Below are 20805 nucleotides of genomic sequence, written 5' to 3'. Positions count from 1 at the left end.
CAGCCCCACTGCTGCTGCTGCTGGTGTCTGCCCGGCTGCCTCCCCAGCCGCTCGCCCGCCGCCCAGCCCGGCCTCCGCTCAGGAATACTGTCGCCTAGCAAGAGGGGCCCGGCATCAACGATCACCGGGAAAAATTCACGGCGTGGTCTGTTAGCCTGAGGTAAAACCGCAGCAGAACGTTTGGTTTTCTTGCAGTTATGCTAAAGCTCAGGCAGGTAATTTCACCAAGGAGACACAAAGTTAACTTCTATGGAATGACAAGCTTCAGCTGGGCACATTCCTATTGTTCTCCCTTTCTAAAGTAGGCAGTGTAAAACTTCACTAAACTTTCTTCAAAACAGTAGCATTTTCCTAACTGCATTCGTCTGCCAAAAGAACTCTTGTTTCCAAGCATCTATACAAAAATAAAAATCATCATCATCCCAACACTCAGCATCTGGAACGGCACAGCCAGCCCTTGGCACCTAACGGCAAGAAGGGCTCGGCTTGGAAATGGCTGTGGTAAGCTTAAGGTTACCGAGGACGGCCATGGAAAGGAGGACAGCTGTTTGCTCAGCTGCCTCTCCGTCAGTTCAGTGAGATGCTCCATTTCACTAAGCGTACGCTAAAAGGTAAATATACTTACACAACAGCCCGAACACAACCAGTGCAACCAAAGTATGGACCAGAAGGGTCCGAATGAATCTGAAGGCTAAAACCAGCATAAAGGAGAAGGCTGAAAAATATACAAAATAAGTTTATTATGAGTGTTACAACCCATTTAACTTAACTTGTATTTACTTTTAAGATAAATTTAAGGTTCTTACAGGATTTGAGCTTTAAATTTTTAAACAGTGGTCTCAAAAGCAACAGCATTTGGTAATTCTGGCAAACTTTTTGACATTTAAAACACACAGTTACCTTTAACTTACTAATAATGAGCTTGTAACTGAAATATTTCACCTTGGGAATTATTAGCTTTTCAATAATATTATGTATAAGATTTAAATGTTCACGCTGATGCCTTTTTTTTTTATTAATCAACAATTTCTTACAGTCCCTTGAAACAAGGCACACAATCATATTAAGAAACACAGAATCTGCAATTTCATATAGCTGTATCTCATCAGTCTATTAAATGCCTCCTGATAAAACACGGTCCCTTTCTTAAAAACAACTCTGCCCAGAATATATGAAAAAGATCACTTTTAAATTAAAAATATAAAGTTAACAGAAACATTTGAAACCTCACATTTTATCTGAATATCATTATTTACTTTTCATTTATAGCCTTACCTAGTGCAAGGAAACTCATTCCTATCACAGTATCTCTTCCTGCCAATATTCCACTCAGAATTCGGTGAAAGACATCCATTTCATTCACCATACTTATTAAGACAGATGCATATTTGGAATAGCACTCAGGATTTTGTGGGACACATCGGTTAAACAACGGAAAAGATTTACTGGAAGGTTAAAAACAAAGATGGTTAAAAATATTAATTACTAGACAAACAGTTTCAACTCCAGAGAGATCCACTCCGCCATTCTCTTTCACGCCCTCTGCGGTTCCCTACTGGCATCCTCAAGATAGTTCTGCAGCCCCAGCTGGACAGTCTGGTCTGTGACCTGGCAGGAATCCTCCCTGCCCAGGAGGGGACCTCGCATGTGGGGTCTGACGCAGGAGGGCACTGGGCATGGGAACGGTCCATTGCAAATGGTAGTTTTATGTTTCATCTGCAAAATAAACACCCAACAGATTCATGCCTGTATCACTGTGCCAGAATATCCATTCGAGATCAACCTGGGAGAAAAAAAATGAACTGCTCTCTCAATCACCATCAGCACGCAGCTCCTATTCCCATTCCAGTCTGGCTTCATAGAATCAGAATCATTTAGGTTGGAAAAGACCCTTGGCATCATCGAGTCCAACCATCAACCCCACTCTACAAAGTTCTCCCTTACACCATATCTAAACGACTCTTAAACACATTCAGGGATGATGACTCCACCATCTCCCTGGGCAGTGTCTGACCACTCTTTCTGTGAAGAATTTTTTCCTAATGTCCAGTCTAAACCTACCCTGCTGCAGCTTGAACCCATTCCCTCTTGTTCTATTGCTAATTACCTGTGAGAAGAGACCAGCACCAACCTCTCTACAGTGTCCTTTCAAGAGTGATGAGGTCTCCCCTCAGCCTCCTCTTCCTCAAACTAAACAGTCCCAGCTCCTTCAGTCGCTCCTCATAAGATTTATTCTGCAGGCCCTTCACCAGCTTCGTTGCCCTCCTCTGCACTCGCTCCAGCACCTCGATATCTCTCTCACATTGAGGTGCCCAAAACTGGACACAATACTCTTCACCTCCTTTGATCCCATGTAAAACCTAAACTGGTGCTAATCTAGCTGTAAACTACATTGTTGCAGATAATTCTAGACCACAAACACCTTGCACTGCTTTTATGATATTTAAACATTCTAAAATCCCAGACAAATTTCTCAAATATATTTATTGTCCCAGTTCAGCAGTGCTGCACTACAACAGTCAAAGTCATACCCAAAAAGGAGAGGTCTGTTCATCAATAGTTAAAAACTTCTCTGACTAGCTTTTCTTCTACTATGAAATATTACTGTGCAAGACAAATAACTTTGCTGAGTTCCTTGCCAAAGAGAAAAGAGCCTAAAAAGAAATAAGTAAAATATGCCATATTTTTTCATCAATTTACATGCTCTCCTTTGATCCACTGCATGTAACATTTTTATGTGTCTTCTGCTCTCTTCTGTTTGCTGTTTTCCTCCTTTTCTCTTGTTCAGAGCAGCTGACTTAGCTCTGCAAACATGGAGATTCCAGTTCTTTGCTGTATTTTCATGACACAGTGGAATTTAAAATCATGGGTTTAAGCATTTTGACTCACAATGCCAAACATTAAAGACAGTGCTATCCACAGACCCGTGCTTCAAGCCAGCTGGCTAAAATAATGATTCTGATGGAAACTTCTGGGTTCAGGATAATAAGCAAGGCCGGAGACCACAGCTCCTCTCCCTTGGCATTGAGGGAGAGAGCAAAAGTCTGTGCAGGAGTTCAATTGCTCCTCATATGGAGTGCTTTTCCCCAGATTTGGAGAGGAAAAAAACCGCTAAAGGGTAGAGGAATGGAGGGAATGCAGTCCTTGCTCATTCTGTGGGACAGGACACAGCTATCCGCAGAAGGATACACACACAAAAATAAATAAACAGAGCAAAACCATTCTGACTGTAAAGTACCAAGTCAAATACAACGCGTGAGGAAGTAACAATCCTCAAAGAAGCTGTTTGGACTCAAGGGTGTTGTAAAGAACCCCGTAACTCTTACCTTGGTGGAACCGGCAGTGCGGGACACAGCTCAGCTGCCTTTGGATTTAGGGTGTAACTAGAAACGTTCAGGTTGTAAACACAAAGACAAGAACCTAAGAAGGAAAAAAAGGGGAAAAAAAAAAAAGAAAAGAAGAAAAAGGTAACTTAATATTTGCTAAAGTTTTGGAGAAAAACACGTTATCAACTAAGTTTTGTTTACACTTCTGCTTTGATCCCTTAGCAGGCCATATTCATCCCTGACATTCCAGTGGGAATGTAAATAACAAATGAGTTAATTGGGTAAATCTAAAGCAACCTCTGTGGAATCTAGAATTGCCTTCTAGACATATCTATAATCATCATTTACTGATCTTCCTGGAGGGCAGGCACACTTTTTGCTCCACGGTGTGATACTTCAGCTCTAAACTAAGCTAATAGAAAAGTCTAAAATGACAGAAGCTACAATAGAACCAGGCCCCTCATGATTTAGAACAGGCTATGTATTTATCCAGAAACATAACATTTTCTGGGCTCTAGGCTAAATACTACCTGCTAATAATACTCTGCTAATAATACCCTGCTCCATTTTATAATGCTTCTGGGAAAGAAAGGCTGGACACATTCAAGCCATCCAAAATGCAACACTGCCCTCTCCCTCGAGATAAACATGCAACCAGTTGTAGCGTGTAGATGGAATTTCATGCAATTATGTTCAGTTACACTGAAAATACCCATATGGTACCACAGGTGTTTACAGCTTTCTCTACATGCCAAATGATGGTAAAATACCCCAAAATGAAGCTAAAACAACTGTTGTCAATTTTAATAGCAATCCTTGCCAAACAAAACAACAACAAAAAAAATGGAATTTGACCTCCAATAAAATTAGCCACTAATATTCATATGGTCTGCAGTTTATGCACACGCTATGGAATCAGGGTTAGGCTACAGGTTATTTTATTTACGTGTTGGACAGGAATGAACTGGAGCTGCCTCTTTTGCACAACAGCTACTGCTGACACCATCTCCATCTTGAACACCAGAATAAAACAAAAACATTGATAGGTTGAAAAGCAAACTTTGGGATCTGATGTCTAAAGGGATAAAAACACTAGTGTGTCTCTGGAATTAGTAATTCCACCCCAGTTTTAATTAAATTTAAAAGAACCAGTTGGACAGGTTTCTCAAATAGCACGTGAGCTCTGTTCACCTACTGGCACCCCCACCAAACTACACTGCTTCACCCTCAGCAGCAAGTTTTCCACTGGATAATCTCAGCATTGTGCAGGAGTTAATCAACAACTTCTGAATTTGCATACGAGAGCTGTAACATTTGTAGAAACTACAGCTTTGAACTAAAGCAGAAATAAGACATTTTATTTTCTGTTGCCATGGCCTGCTCAGGAAATTAATGGTAAGAAACGACTCCCTAGCGTAGCAAACATAAGAATAACAAAGTGCAAGTTGCTCAGCTGTTCTACGGATACACTAAGATATTTATATTCCCTGTTGCACACCATTATTCCTTGCAAAACTCTGGAGGTCTTCCAAAGAGTTGAGTTGCTCTTGTGGACAACTAGACACGCACAAGGAAACTGAACTGATTTTGAGGCTTTGCATTTCCAGGCTGCATGAATTCAGAAAGAACACATACCTAGAAAGAAAAAAAGATCCTCTTTTCAAAAAACAAGATTTCTGGTTTTTATAGGTTTAAATTCTGAGCCTTCTTTCCATCTTTTTAAAGCTCTACAAAGCAAACGAAACTCTTTTTCCACATATAATGGAAAAAAAAGGGAGTTTGAAGTCAGAAGTTAAGAAGAAATTTGAGAATATGCTACATTTTTACACTTCATTTTACGTTCTTAAATGGGATCAGAAGCTGCCAAGACGGGTGCCATTCTATAAGGACTAGTTCATGGGAGTTGATGGAATGACTGGGAACTTCAACATGCAATTTCCTTAAGTACAAAGGTTTGCCGTATAGAATGAATCCTGGTTTGGCCAAAGTCCTATTTAAGATCTTATTTTAGAAGGCAGCAGCATAAAGCGTAACAATGTAGCCCATTTTCAAATTCTATCATCTTAACTTTTTAGTTTCACTCAGCGTTTTGCACCATTCTTACACCTATTTTTTGCCTTTCAACATAAGCACGTATATATACACACATGTATACGATCCACAACTAGAAGATGTGTATCCTATTAAGTTCTCAAACATTTGATTTACTTAGACTTCATCTGACGTACTTACTTTTTATTAGTCATGTCCTGTCCAGAAAGGGGTGCCCCTTTTACAGGAGTGTTCTTCCTACCACAGATGTTCCCGAAGCTGTCATATCCAAGCACAAGCCTTTCTGTGGCACCGGCCATCACAGCATAGCCAGTTATAAACATCTGTTAAAATATTTTTTAATGTGAAATCATGCTACAATAGATTTTCCTTCCCATTCAATAAATACGCCTTTCGATCCATGCAGTTTTTCCTTGTGGATGCAAACAGTTAAATCTAAAATTCCCCCCTCTGCACAACGCCAGAGCAAGTCATACAGACAAGTTTAGCCCTATTGCCTCCTCCGAGCTTTCCTTCATCTGTTGCTGAAAGTATATAAATTAAGCAGAGTATCACAGGTGAAGAAAGACAGGGGTCTCGACTAAAACGATAGGAAAGCAGCAGTAAGGTGCTCACCACTGCCTGTACCCAAGTTCATGTGTGGCACTAGGCAAGGTCACTCAAACGGTAGTTTTTCACATGCCTACTGCTTCTCGTTTTTCCAGGGTGCCCTCCAAGACACACCTGGGCAATCTACTGGCTGAAATGCTGAGCCCTTGCAGCTGCTACTGAATTTAATCAGAGGTATATTTTAAGCACATGAAGCATAATTAAAATGCAGGTTACCTGAAATTTCAGGAAGATGCGTTCTTTAACACATGTGAAAAACCTGGAGAGCGCCACACTGTGGACTCGGTGACACTGTCCTGCTCTTTAGATGCTCTGCTGCCGGATCAAAGCCCCAGCAGATCAGCTCCCTGTAAACTCCAGAGGCAGCTAAGCATCTCTGTTGGCCAAGTAGCAGCAACCCTCAGTCAGTATAAGACACCTTGCCTAGGAATACAACTTAAACCCTGCTCCTGTACCCCATGAGGGCCAAAATGCCCCTTGAAAAGAACTTTTCCACATGCCAAGCAGCAGTAATTCTTCTGGGAAGTTCATGAAGTCCTAGGTACGACTTTATCCAAAGGCTTATTTACAGCACTCCAGCTATTGAAGAACTCGGTGATTCAGTCGTCTCCTCTGTCCCATGGGGTGTAAACCACATTTTATACACAACAAGGACAATCCACCACGGTCTGTGGCTACATGCCAACTGCTGGCAGCAGCACGTCTCCTCAGTCCCACATTAGCCACTATGACTTTGCTGGAGATCAGCTGTGCTGGAGACAGACTGCACATATCAGATCCAGCACAACTGCTTTCTTAAAGGACTTAGAGCCTTCATTTGTTATTCTACATTTAACACTTGTGACTAAAATCTGGGCAAAAACTGAGTCTCATAAACAACATTTAAGTACGTGCTTCCTTAGTCCCCAATGTAGCCTCATTTTCACTTACATGTTTGCAGTGTAAATAGTTAAATAATATTTTTTTTAAAATTACGACTGCATGTTAATGCTGTCTCAATATGGAGATCTTTGTAGAGACTCCACAATTAAAGTTGACATACTACTTGTGACAATTTGTTACGATAACAAAATATTTCCAGATCCAGATTATTTACATAGCAGATATTTGTTAATAATTAAATTGTTCCCAGAGGAAAAAGGAGAAATGAGCAGGCATTCTAATTTGACTTGAAATACGCTTTCGGAAAAATCCTGGTATTCCTTCTAAAGATGGATGTTTCAGGTCCATTGCCATCAGTACATGTGAATTAATTTTTTTAAGTGCAGAATGATGGATAAAAGCCATAACTATTGTTAAGTAATAGATGGCTGTATGATTGCTGAAGGGGTGTGTCTATAAATGCCAGCGATAACGCGTTTCCACTGAGTTTACTAACGCAGTTTCAACTTTTTTCACTATGTGAACAAATCAGTGTCACCAAAAATTTTTTCATCTTCTAAAAATAAGATCAAAAAAAAAACCAAATACATGTGTGCAATAAGCTATTTCACAGAAACTGAGCAAAAAAAACAGTGACAGAAAACAAACAAAAATCCTAAATCCTCACCATTTTATAGGTTTCATTTTTTGCATTCCCTCCACTGATCGAAGCGCTAAGCATAAGACAGCATGTAAAAGAGGCTATCCTGTTCAGAAAGGTCAGCTTCAGCTTCTGTGGTGTTCAAAACGCAGATGTATTCCTCCGCATTAGCTTCCATTAAAAGAGTTATTAGGAACTGAATTGAAAACAGATTAATAGTGTATTCACGAGAATCGTGAGTAGCCTCAGATCATGAAAAAGACATTCATACTTAAGAAAGACAAAGCCTGTTGCATGCTGTTCTAAACACAGGACAGACAGTGGCTTGATCTAACTTGAGACAGACGTTGCAAGATAACAAGACTACAATGAAAAAGTGGAAATAAGAGCTCAGTCAGAGCCTGGACTAATTGACAAAAAAAGCCAATTCTAAATGAGCCAGCGCCGGGCACGCAGGGCCTCTAAAGCATATGGTCAGGACTTCAACGCCTGTGGAAGGCTGCAATAAAGCAGGGCACCGCTGCAAAGGTCACTTCTGTCCCAGTGCAACCCTGTGCTTGTGATAACTGCGGTTCAGATTTAGCGTACCGCTGTGCAGAGCCCCACTAACTTTGGATCTGACTTTTCTTTCAGAAAAAAAAAAAAAAAAAAAAAAAGAAAAAGAAAAAGCATGCTTACCAAACCAGCCCAGAAAAGAAAGAAGAGGAGCAACCAGGGCGTGTCCGTGCACTTCCTGTCAACCACCGGTCTCCATTCCCTCCGTTCGGAAACGCTACCTCCGGAATCCTCAACGGAACAAAGAAAGAAAAGGGAGAAGAAAACAACAAACTTCCTGTGAAATTCAAATCCACTTTCGAACGACTGCGGTTTCTGAAAGCGCACAACCTTGCCCGTACAACGCCACGCACCCGCGCTCTCTCTGCCCGCAAACGGCTGCGCGGCACCTCCGCGGCGCGCTGCGCTCCCACCGCACCGCACCGCACCGGCCCAGCCCCGCCGCCCACCTGCTGCCGCCCCCCGCGCCGCTCCATGCTCCCCCGGGGCGCGCCGGGCCCCCGGGCTGCGGGGGGGCGGCGGGCGGTGCCGGGCTGGGCGGGGGGCGGGCGGTGGCAGCTCCTCCTGCCGCTGCCGCCGGGCACTGCCAGCCCCGTCCCCGCCGCTCCCCGCGCAGCCGCCGGGCAGCCGCCTTTGAGGGGGAAAACGGCATTTCTCCCCCCGAAACGGCGGCGGGCCGGGGGCGGCAGGGCGGGCGGAGCCTGGCAGCCCTACGTTCCCGCAATTAATTTCCCTGGGTAGTTGGACGGGTGGCGTTGGCCGGGGCGAGAAGCGCTCGGGGACTGCCGCGACGCTGGCGTCTTATGTCGGACCGTAATTACCTCTCATGGGTGCCCAGATATATTGAGTGTGCTCCGGAGTAGCCACACGGAATTAGAGCAGTGACCTGAATGACCAGTGAACCAGAGAATCACAGAATGGTTCGGGTCGGAAGGGACCTTAAAGACCATCTAGGTCCCACCCCCCTGCCCTGGGCAGGGACACCAACCACTAGACCAGGCTGCTCAAAGCCCCATCCAGCCTGGCCTTGAACACTTCCAGGGACGGGGCATCCACAGCTTCTCTGGGCAACCTGTTCCAGGGTCTCACCACCCTCATAGTGAACAATTTCTTCCTGATATCTAATCCAAATCTGCTCTCCTTCAGTTTAAAATCCTTACTACTCATCCTATTGCTCCACTCCCTGATAAAGAGTCCCTCCCCATCTTCCCTGTAGGCACCTTTAAGTACTGGAAGGCCGCAATGAGGTTTCCCGGGAGCCTTCTCTTCTCCAGGCTGAACAACCATGCAGAAATCATTAGCCGCTTTTAATAACCTGTTTTCTCAGTGCTGTCCCTGTTGCCTTTTTATGTGTATGTTCCCTAAGTTCAGCTCAATTATCTAGAGGAAATTAATACTACAAATTGAAAAGATAATAAAAGGATGTTTTTATTCCCTTCCTGACAGTCAATGGGAAACTCTTGAAGAAGTAATACAACATCTTCAACTGCAATAAAATGGAATTAAATTGAAGCCGTTTTGGAAAGCTGTTTAAGAATTGGTCCATCTTATACAGGAGACAGAGCACTAGGCTGGTTTAGCTTAGAAAAAAGAACTTATTCCAGTTCTCAAGTGAAAATGCAGAGTGCAACTTTGGTCACAAACTAGCATACGTGTAAGTAAATTGGTAATATCAGAAACCGGAATTTAAAAAGAAAAGAATGAATCTCTGCCCCAGAGCACATCATAGTCCTTCTAAGCTACCTGGAAATAACCACATTTTTCAAAAGAAGTTAACTATTGCCATGTTTCTGAAATTTACTTTTTAACGGATTTAACAGAGCTCTGTACAACACTGATTTAAACTTACCGACCCCCCCGCAAGAAGGGGTTCTGAGAAGACAGGATAGGAAAGATTTCTAAAAACTCTGTGTCTTACAAAGGATGTATTAAAGAATTTAGTTTCCAGCCAACTCACAGTTCTTGCCTTTATCAGCATTTTACCTTTTAATGCTCATTATTCATCAGTTTGTTGAGAATTTTCATAATTTGTGTGAAATTTAGAATAAAATTCACTTTGCGCTATTGAATTCTAAAAATATGTGAAAAATGTAATTTTCCCTTGAAACACAAATGTGTATTTTTGTGTGAAACTTAACTTTTTCTGTAAGAGAAGTTTAGTATTTTAATTATATTAAAAAATATCCAGAGTTATTAATCACTTTTAACCTAGACAGAGAGTAACCTCATTATCTGATCAAGAAAAATCATTCTAAAAGAACAATGCCAACGATGAAGGCTGATATTAGAATTTGATGGCTTGCTGTCATCACATGCTAATGTTAACTTTCATTATTGATCTGGCCCTTTTTGAATGATTCTCCTTAAGCTTTGTGTTGCGTTCTTACTGTGAATAAAGGAAAAGAGCAAGTGGAACGAATATTTTTAATAAAATCCAGATTCCAAGCAACTGAAGTTCATGGGAAAACACTGTAACCAGGAGTAAGGCCTGCTTTTACCAAGAAGTATCAATCATACGCCTTGTATTCCTTCTACCAGCCTAGGAAAAGTTATCTTATACTTGACAGAAAATAATTCAGGATTAGAATAGGATTTTTAAAAAAAAATCTGTAAATCAAATATTTTAATTGTAGTAGGGTTTTTTTCTGAATTTCAAACATGATGAAGTAAAACATTCCACTTAGTAAGAGATGAGTAATTTTACGGTGTGTCACTAGGTGGCGCTCTGGCCTCGTGTCGAGGTACGGCGCAGCGTTTGGGGCGGGTTTGTGCGGCGGTCAGCCGGCGTGCAGAAACGGCGACTTCCCTGCTACGGGTGAGGAGAACACCAGGAAGCATGGCTCAGATCAGCTAAGGGATTTAAGCATCCACATCCGAAAAGTAATACCAAAGCTCTTCTTTGTTATTTGCTCAGTCCTGCAAGTGCCCAAATTGCCAAGATTTCCTTTTTTGAGGGCACTAATGCCTTGGCCGGAGAGGCGTATGCAGGCTTGTGCTCTCCCTCTGTTGAGAAGCCCAGGTTGGAGCCTTCGGTCTCGATCCCCTGGTCACAAGATGCTGACCTTATAATATGCTTCATCTAAGTCTTGTATCCAACTACAGCCACATTTGTGGGAGATTAGTATCACGAGGGTCCACATCCACATATGAATCTTCACTGCTCTCTCCAGTATGTAATGTTCCTTGTAAAGGCAAAAAATACTTAAAATCCTGGAGTACCCAGGCACTCACAGTGATTTAATTGTGAATTAAGACAGTAACCATTCAGCTTGCCTGGTGTGTTGTGGTGTGGCAACCACAGGAAGGGAGATGATAAACATTAACATGGTCAAAACTACTTGTAGTTTTTTACATGTTACTCATCTTCAGACATGTTCATCAGCATCGGCAACAGAAATACTGCAGCTGAGAAAACTCATGGGCATTTTTCTCTAGTTTCAATTCTTTGTTTTTCACAGTCACCCAGAATATATACAAGAAAACCAGACATAAACTCATTTCCTGACTCCAAGCCTCTGCTTTAATCACAGGGTTCTTATTATTTCTTATGAGCATGTTAATTCACAGAGAATGAATCTTGGTGCTGCCTGCACTTAAGGCTCCACTTTCGTACCAAGAAACTTTCTTACCTGGTAAAAACTGGGGCAGGAATTTGGGTTGGGAGAGGAAGGTCTTAAATGGAAGCATGACAGTTCCTTGCTAGACTGGTTAAGTGAGATGGCTACCCTCATCTGTACCCCCTTCTGGGTCAGGCAACGAACGGAGAAAAATTACTTTAATAGCAGGACACAGCAATTGAGAAAGTCAACGTAAAAGCCAATATTTTCTGCCTAGTTAAAGAAGGTGCAGCTGAGCAAAATTTCCATTACTCTCAAATGATCTTGCTTACGTACAGCAGCTTAGCAAGTAGGCACTATTGTCCATATGGAGCTATGTTATTTGGATTATCCCAAACTGAAACACCCAGAGACTGAATATAATGCCACCTATTATGTTCAAGCTGCTCGTCAGGTTCTCTGACAATTTCCACTCTAAGAGCTGGTGTTTATGACTTTGCCTCACTTGAACCCGTCAGTCTGAAACTTCTCACGGCAGGTGCTGAAGGTTTTTGGACAACTTCAGCACAAATTATTCAGTCATTTCTAAGAATGAAATTAGAGAAGCAGACATTATGGTGTCTCTGTTCTGGGTAGTAGCAAGGGAATTCTTATAGGTGATTTGGATCAGAGATTTTTAATGGACAAGGAGAAAGAAGTGCTTTCTGCCTTTTCTCATGTCTGAGAAACTTCATCCCTTGGAGTTGATAAGGAATACCTTAGTTAAGAAGGCAAGCAGGGCCTAGGAGCTCTCTGAGAAAGATTAGGGGATTCTTAAAGGCCAGTATCAGGAAGGATCATTAAAGCATTTAACTTAATGCTGTACACAACGGGCCATTATGCCGCGGTTGAACCCCAGTAACTGCGACTGACTGAGCAAAGACACTAGAAACAGAAGTCTTAAAGGAAAATGGAAGGCTGTGACAGTAGGGGACAGGCAGAGAGAGGAGGTGGACAGAGGACTGGCTGGCGAGGGACAGCATGCTGGATTGGAGGGGAGGGTATCTGGGGATTAAACAGGCAATTGCGCAAGTCCCGAAGGTACATAAATGCTTAAGACTGAGGGGAATGAGCAAAGGAATCCGGATCTGCTACCGCTCCCTTTCATAGCTGGAGTATTGCCTTTCCTCTGCTGCCAGCAAATGTCCACAACGCTGGCTTGAAAGCATCCTGTCGCACTCCGGCCTGACTAACACCTCACATCACCCTGCCAGCTTTCTGATCAACCTGCTGGTGCTGTGAAGTTACTCCGCTGGATCCGCGGGCAGAGGTCTGGCCTGTGGAGCCAGGGAATCCAATCCTTTTGATGACTTGAACTAGTGTCTTTATGATATTCCATGCTAGCCTTTTGGTTTGCTCATCTGGAAAATCCCACCTGATAATACGTTTACAACTGGAAAATTAACTACTCTGTTATCCGTATAATGATGAAAATGCACAAAAGATAAATTGAACTATTTTTTCTAGTAATTTGATGATTTTTGATATGCTCCACTTCTCAGCCTTAAATGTCACTTGAATTCAAGAAGTTAATAACCAGTTAACAAGCCACTTATTTCCAGCTTCCAATGAACATCAATCCCACCTTCTTCCTGATATCTCCAATGCATTGAGGAGCTCTATTTTTATTTCAGAATATTGATTATTGAGTAGATTATCCAAGGATGTAGAAGAATAGAGTGTGCACATCTTATAGCCCAGCTATATAGCTTTAGCTTACTATTGCTAACGACCACCCCTCCTGTGATTTACCAACCATATGAATCATTCAAGGAAGGAGTATAATGCCAGAAAGTTAGTTTGTTCCACTTTCCACACCAGCAAGCAGAGATCTGCACAAAGAGCCCTTTCATCCCTGCCAATACACAAGCTAAAGTACAGTCTGACCCTTGGAAAGTGTTTTGAGTGTATTTGCTGAGCTGAATCTGATACTAAACTTTAGAGCTGACTCATTTCAAGGTTTTAGAACAGAGCAAGAGGATCAGTGTTTCAGGATTAGATGGTGCTTTATAAACCAACCCAAACAAGAAACAGTACCTAAAGCTGTAGCTTTGTGGGGTGGCAGAATTACAGTGTTCTTACTTAGTGTTCTGACTGGTAAATGGCCATAAGATGGAAGAGCTTGAGCTGGAACCACTTCTATTGTTCAGGACTGTTAATGTCCCTCTCCAGTCCAACGAGTAGACATGCCAGTACATTTGAGTGCATCAATACGAGAAGTGATTGCATTGCTCTTCACAACACTCCAAAAAATACCCAGGGAAGGAATTAAGCACTTGAATTTCAGAGAAATTGAAAAGTTGAAAGATGTGGATTTGTAAGGTCGGAGAAGGGTGGCTTGTTCTGTAAATTACGGAAATGGAAGGCATTCTTGAGAGCAGCAAAGAAAATGGAATAACCTGGGATAAACCTAAATCAAACAGACATCAAGCTGGACCACATGGAGTCTGTAGAAATACCTGTGACCTACACAGTCAAGTCTAGTTCTGAGTGAAAAGGGTGAGAGGTTTTCATTAACTGGGTGGAAATCACGCAAGTGTGGTTTTTATCAACTCTAGATAAGCAGCAGATTCATTACGAGGACGAGACTGAAGTTTTTTGTGCCAGCACGAGATCCTCCATTGATAGTTTAGTTCTTTTAAGGGCAATTTGCATTAATGGATTCAGCTATCGAATGTTTGCCAACGGAAAATAATCATGTCGAACCCAGAGAGGCAGCTCGGACTGCAGGTTTGAGACGAGTCCCTGTGGGAAGTGCGGCGTTCCCCCACACGATGTCACCCCCGGGCAGCGCTGCCAGCCCTGCTCGCTGCTGGCAGCAGGAGGGCTGCGAACTCAGGCGGTAAGCCCATAGAGCATCGCTGGCTTGACGCTGCCTTCTACATGCCTTAAGTGCAATTCTGTTGGTGCTTTCAGTTTTGGACTTTCTGGGCACTGCTTCTCACTGGTTCCTCTAGTGACTACTTAAGACTAATTCCGTGGATTTGCTATACATTTATTGCATGGAGGTTTAAAAGCACAAACAATTCTGTCTGTATTTTACAGACTCATAGAATGGTTTGGGTTGGAAGGACCTTAAAGATGACCCAGTTCCCACCTCCTGCCCTGGGCAGGGACATCTTCCACTAGACCGGGTTGCTCAAAGCCCCATCCAGCCTGGCCTGGAACACTTCCAGGGATGGGGCATCCACAGCTTCTCTGGGCAGCCTCTTCCAGTGTCTCACCACCCCCATAGTGGAGAATTTCATCCTTATATCTAATCTAAATCTACCCTCTTTCAGTTTAAAGCATTCATTTGATCTGGAGGCAGAAAAGTAAGTGCTTTGTTAATGCCAACATTTAAAATGCTTCTCCAAAGACAGGCTGGGAATTTTATGGTTGCCTGTTTAAAACAAAACCTGTTATTGTATAGTGAGGCTTAGACATCAGCATATATTTTCTTGGGTTTTGTTTTTTTTGTTTTTTTTTCTTTCCTTACAAATAGCACAGGTTTTATATAGAGTCATTAGATCATCTAATCTATTCAACCCTAATGCTCCCAACCACACCACGGGCAGCCAGCAGAGAATCTGCTCAAGTTATTAGGCTATTTGTGGACTTCATTATATTCACTGCACAGTGTGGCCTATTACTTCAATCACTAGTCATAAGAATAATCACCACTTTAGTCAGGAGTTCCAGGATAAGGTTCTTCATGTGTAATAATGTGTTTCTGCATAATTTTATAAAAATGGATAAGATTCAAAGTTCCACTGCAATGCACATTAAAAAAGTCTCAAAGACATGGCATCCTCATTGCTTGAAAAGAGAATACTGAACAACCTGCTGTGGTCAGCCTGTTAATAGCGGGAGGAAAGGTGACTACCTATTTGCTTAGTGCCAGTAGTCTCCTTGGCCAAAGAATCAACAGTCTGCTCTATAAACACCGATGTCTGAACAGCAAGCTTAAAAAATCTGTATGCGGCTGGTCATGTTGAGTCAGATAATGGCCCACAAGATGTCTACTATTTATCTGACTTATTCTTTATACTGCCTTTGGTTTACCTCCATGTTTTTACAGAGACTTCTCATAAATTACCTGCTCAATTACAGTTTCACCTGAATTACTCATGAGAAGAACATCAACAGTGAGTGGAATGCAGCTGTGGAACCAGCAGTCAGTGACAGAGTTACAGAATATGCGATGGCATGATTTACGTAAACAGTTTATTCATCTTAATTAAAGTTACACTGAATCAGCACCAAGGCCGCATATGAGAAACACTCTCAGATGAGCAGCTCTAACTCATAGCACTTTTGTACTCATCCTTATAGGCACAACTGTTTACAGGATAAGAGCCCAACAGCTGAAATATTTGCTAAGAACAGTGATCCGGTTCTGCAAACCCTAATTAAACGTTGAATAGCTAGAGAAATAATTACAACTCTATAAAGAATTCCTGGGATCCAACATTATATGCTACTCTTTCAAAGAGAGGAACCCTGAAATCTACAGTCTTTTCCATGACATTTTAATTTTCCCCATTATCCAGAGAGATGTAGAATATTGTTATATATTATATCAGACTCTCTCGTAAGACCGTATCCTGCACATACGCGTGACATTCAGCTGGTTAGAGCATCTGGGCTCTAAAACAGAAGCCTGACAGCTCCATGTCGTTGGCCAGCCCTACTTTGCTTCAGGGGTCCATCCATTTGCCTCCTGGCACTTCAGGTATCAATATATAGTTTCATACAATTTTTAATCACTTTGCCTTGATGTTTCCATTGATCATTTAAAGTGAAAGAAGAAACAGTTTTCCTATAACAGCAGTACAGTCAATATTCACTAATTTTGTAATATTGTCACTAAAGTTAATTTTGTTCCATTTCTAAGATTAGATTTAAGAACTGCATTCTTCTGAGACTTCTTTCCAAGTAATAACACTGCTTCTGTAATAACAACTCATCAATTTGGTCACAATGCTTATAGGGAATTCTAATGCAGCTTATAAGCAATGTTATTTTGTAAAATGTTTTTGTGGTGTTAGGTAAAACGAGATACAGTATTACTTTTGTAGCAGGCATTGAGGCCTATGTAAAGAAAAATTTACGTAAATGTCTAGATATTGTTGCAGCATTGATTTATTTTAATCTTTGCACATCAACCAAGGAACCAAGGAGTGTTCCTTATCTGTTGTGATTAAACAACAGAACAACAGTATTCCTAGTCCACCACATTATGGGCAAATTTATGGGATAGCTACTGTACTTTGATAATATTCACGCAATAAAAAAGAGTTATCATTCTACTAGCTGTTCCTACAAGAGATACATTTTTCCTCATAACCATGTATCATTACAGTGGAGTAAACTATTAGGTAATGTGTGATACAAAAACACTTGATGGAAGTTAAAAATATCTGCTTTGAGCAGCTATTTGAGGAAACAATGTTTTGCAGCAATCGCTGCATGTTTAATAATGGAAAGATATTTTGAAAAGAGGATGTTGGCCCTCTTTTTAGTGACTAAAATTTGAAGTAGTCTGAGCAATGGCAGTATAATAATTTCCTGTTCACGTAACACATTTGCACAACATAATGTTGCTGATAACTCTAGCTAGTAAAGCGTGTAACACCCTAAGGATGTGCATGTGTCTGGGAATTCCCATGGTCCTTCCTGTCTACCAGTAAAGGGTAGTTGTAGGAATAAGACAAAATCAACATCTATGGGCTAATCATGCAAACTCTTATTCATACAGTTTACCACTCTTCACCCTGTTGACCTGTGAACTTTACCCTTCATATTTCTGTATTTAAATAGTCAATTATGTAGCTAGTAGTAATCCAGCTTTCTGTCAACACTTGTCTCAGAAAATAAATAGCGTGCCATAACAAAAACGACTTTAAATTTGGTTCTGCTTTGTGTATGTAGCTCTTCTAGGAGAGTTGGAGGCAAAAGGTGATTCTGCTCTGTTTCTGGCTTTTCTTTGAACCCACCGAAACCCATGGGTCAGGTAGAGGTCTGTCTAGCTGCTGCTGCTGGAAGCGGCGCATTTTGAAGCACACACACCAGGACACACCAGCAACTTGCACTCACAGTGTGCCCCCATACGATTATTTGTTTGTGGTTATTTGCTTGCTCATTCTTGCAGGGAAATTTGCATGTGATTGGGCTCATATGTAGGGATCTGGCCTGTAGATAGTTTCTCCCTTCTTCTATGCCTCACTCGCTGCTGTCAAGCAAGTATCTTCATCTCTCTGTGCCTTGGTCCTGCCTCTTGCTTGGTAAACTGGGAGCAGCCGTGTTCATCTAGCCTCATTGAGTGCTCTCAGATTTATACATAAAAAGAAAGCTATCTTTGCCACAAACGGCTTTGCTCATTATATTAATCTGATTGTGGTCTGCTATGGACCAACTTCAGTGTAAGGAGAAAAATATGTATATTGCATATAAGTCAGAACTGTGATACTACTCATGTAACAAGATTGTTGAAGTTCTAAAAATAGTGGCCAGTGTGCATTGGTTTTCCTATTTTCAGCTGATTTATTAAAAAAAAAAATCAAATATTTTATCTTGTACTAGGAAAATAGGCATCAAACCCAAATACATTTATTTTAGATAATGTAATCTGAATAAAAACCATCAACTGCGATATGATTCCCCGAGGAATCAGCTATCTGCAAAGAAACTTCAACATGTGCATCGCATCACTGGGATTTACAGCTGGAGCCAAATTGCCTTGAATTTTTTAAAAAATCATTAATAAAACCAGTAGTTTTTTGTGCCGTCTTTCCACAGAACAACACAGTTTCTGTCCTCACTAAGACGCAGCCCCAGAGAAGTATATATTGTACGTGCACCTGATGCTTTGAAAAGGACACTCTTCTTCTAAGAGGGTTACAAAACAGATGCTGGGGTCCAAAGTAAATAGTGTTTCAGACATTTTTTAACAATGTATGTCATGGATGTAAGGCGTTAAATGGCATCTGATCAGATCTGTGGGGAGTAGCTGCAAGCTTTTTTATGCGTATTAACAAGCTGTACTCCATGTTTCAATTCTTGTTACTGTGGAGTGCCATAAAGCCTTTGTTTGAAATTAAAAGCATGAAGATACTTATTTTACAAACATGGTAAGCTGCCAACGGGGACAGGGCAGCATGTTTCCTTGTACCTTATTTTTAAAGCTCTTCTGTGAATACGTTTGTAAATCAAACCACTAGTCATGTCTTTCATGTTGCAGCTTGCTTTTCAGGCTTTTCAATGAGAACACAATGCTGGTGCTTTAGTATTCTAGAACACTTCAGATTTCTGGAAATATCCATAATTTTGGTAACTGGAAGGAAGTTCCTTATTTCTCATACTCACGTTTGTTGCAATATTTTATAATTTAGAAATCCTCATGTGCAAATCTCACTTCCTTCCCCCTGGGGATCACGGAAGTAGCTTTTTAATACTGGCTGAAAAGTTTTTATTTTTCACGCAGTTGTCCATTCTTCTTTAGATTCAATTAATATAAATCACGTGGCAAACAGTGCTAGGTGTAATACAGAAAATTTGGTGGGATATAGAAAACAAAACAACTGATGTCTCAAAAGCTCCGAGATCAGAAGCAAAAGCTTCTGCGACAGAAAAGTTAAGGAGAGGGAAAAGGAGAGGAGAGATGTGCCTCAGGACAATGATCTTAAGCAGTTGGGTCATCAGAGAAGAAACAGGCATTCTCAGCACGGACAGCAAACTTTCTCAGACAACCTCGTGCTATTTTTTCTTTGTTCTTACTTACAATACAGACAGAATGAATTCCGAAATCTCATGAGTCTCACTTCTCGTCATTATTTCAATGGCAAAATATAGAAACAGACAAAATCCTCTCTGCCTATCCAGAAAGATTGTAAAATATTAAACAAAAGAACAGTAATCTCTGGGCACAAAACCAAAAGTGGGCATTCAATATGATTCTCATCTGCCATGGCTCATTGTGGTAAAGGGGAATGTAAGGTGTGGAAGAAGATACGCTGGTTGCTAATGTTTACTGTCCTTCCCAATGTCTCAACAAATTAATTCTGTAGTTGTCACGTCTAATGCCTGAATCTCTCCAGGGATGGAGCCACCTTTGTCAGACTGTCCCAGTTTTCTGGGGTTTGTGCATGTTGATTGAGGGACTTTGAGTTAGGGATACTGTTATTTACCAATGCCATCCAGTCTTTGATGGTCTCAGAGTACAGACCGTATAATACCTTCTGAGATACACACCATTTGTAACAGTAGTTACTGTGTATAACTTTTCCTCCTGAAATAATTGAATAATGATTTGACTGATTCAGCCTTTTCTTCTGTTTATGAAATGCCAGTGACAATTTTTTTTAATGTTGACTTATTCAACCAATACTCTTTTTTTTTTCTTTTTTTACTTTGTTGACGACCAGTTCTAAACCCATGTTGTCTGTTTAACTGTGACTGGCTGAACAAAGGTGTGTGTTACTGTTCTTTTCTGATGATAAGAACCTGAAAACTTTTATGGAACAAATACTGAACAGACAGTTCCATAATACACATTCCACAGTGGTAAATTGAAATGCTCAGGTGTTCTTGCATGTCGAATGGATGCAAACATGAACAAGGTAAATTGATTAATTTATATACTCACCTTGCTGATAATAAAATGCATATGCATTATTTACCCTGTGCTTTTTAAAATCTGATTGGTATATGGGTAACGGCCCAACTTAATATGCAATTGTCAATATACTGCATATAGTTAGTAATGCCGAGGAGGTAGTTGCTTGAACTGTCTGTGTTTAAACAGCGATGACAAAAGAATATCAGAGCCTGTTAAATAAAACTATATTAATAGTTTAATAAATATATTTAAATAACTAATAATAAAAACTATATTAAAAGTAATCGTTGATGCCTAACGTATTTTGACTCAGGCCTACCCACTCGCCAGCATCTTTTCCAGGGATATATATGCCTGTTTACAGGTGTGCCGTGACCATACATTTAACCTGAAAGTAACGGTACTGCGAGGATACAAGTGGCCAGATACTTAAAGTTTAAGGGCATTCCTGAAACCCACTGTAGCAAACCAGCTGGTAGCCACAAGTACACACTACATGGCCATGTTCCCCTTGCTTTATTCTCCAAGCTGAAAAGTAAATTGTTA

At 41.1% G+C, this 20805-nt stretch overlaps 1 protein-coding gene across 4 annotated transcripts in view; it reads right to left on the bottom strand.

Annotated features, from left to right (window-relative positions):
• SLC44A3 (solute carrier family 44 member 3) overlaps nucleotides 1-8956 on the bottom strand; it is a 41147-nt gene extending 32191 nt beyond the window's left edge. For 2 of the 4 annotated variants that reach the window (XR_010072275.1, XM_063344193.1), the window contains exons 1-7: nucleotides 8514-8675; nucleotides 8188-8295; nucleotides 5559-5701; nucleotides 4825-4961; nucleotides 3327-3420; nucleotides 1276-1445; nucleotides 626-715 (exon numbers count right to left, since the gene is read on the bottom strand). Coding sequence is in view for 3 of the 4 variants with exons in the window: in XM_063344193.1 (XP_063200263.1) it covers nucleotides 626-715; nucleotides 1276-1445; nucleotides 3327-3420; nucleotides 4825-4961; nucleotides 5559-5701; nucleotides 8188-8295; nucleotides 8514-8540 (769 nt within the window). In the remaining variant the exon portion in view is untranslated. Of the gene's footprint in view, nucleotides 1-625; nucleotides 716-1275; nucleotides 1446-3326; nucleotides 3421-4824; nucleotides 4962-5558; nucleotides 5702-7536; nucleotides 7706-8187; nucleotides 8296-8513; nucleotides 8676-8885 lie in introns of those variants that run through there. The other 2 variants (XM_063344192.1, XM_063344191.1) reach the window with 2 other exon arrangements.
• Between the last annotated feature and the right edge of the window lie 11849 nt (nucleotides 8957-20805).

This window comes from Chroicocephalus ridibundus, chromosome 8, assembly GCF_963924245.1.
Source record: "Chroicocephalus ridibundus chromosome 8, bChrRid1.1, whole genome shotgun sequence".
NCBI lineage: Eukaryota > Metazoa > Chordata > Aves > Charadriiformes > Laridae > Chroicocephalus > Chroicocephalus ridibundus.
This window is presented reverse-complemented; position numbering and strand designations above follow the sequence as displayed.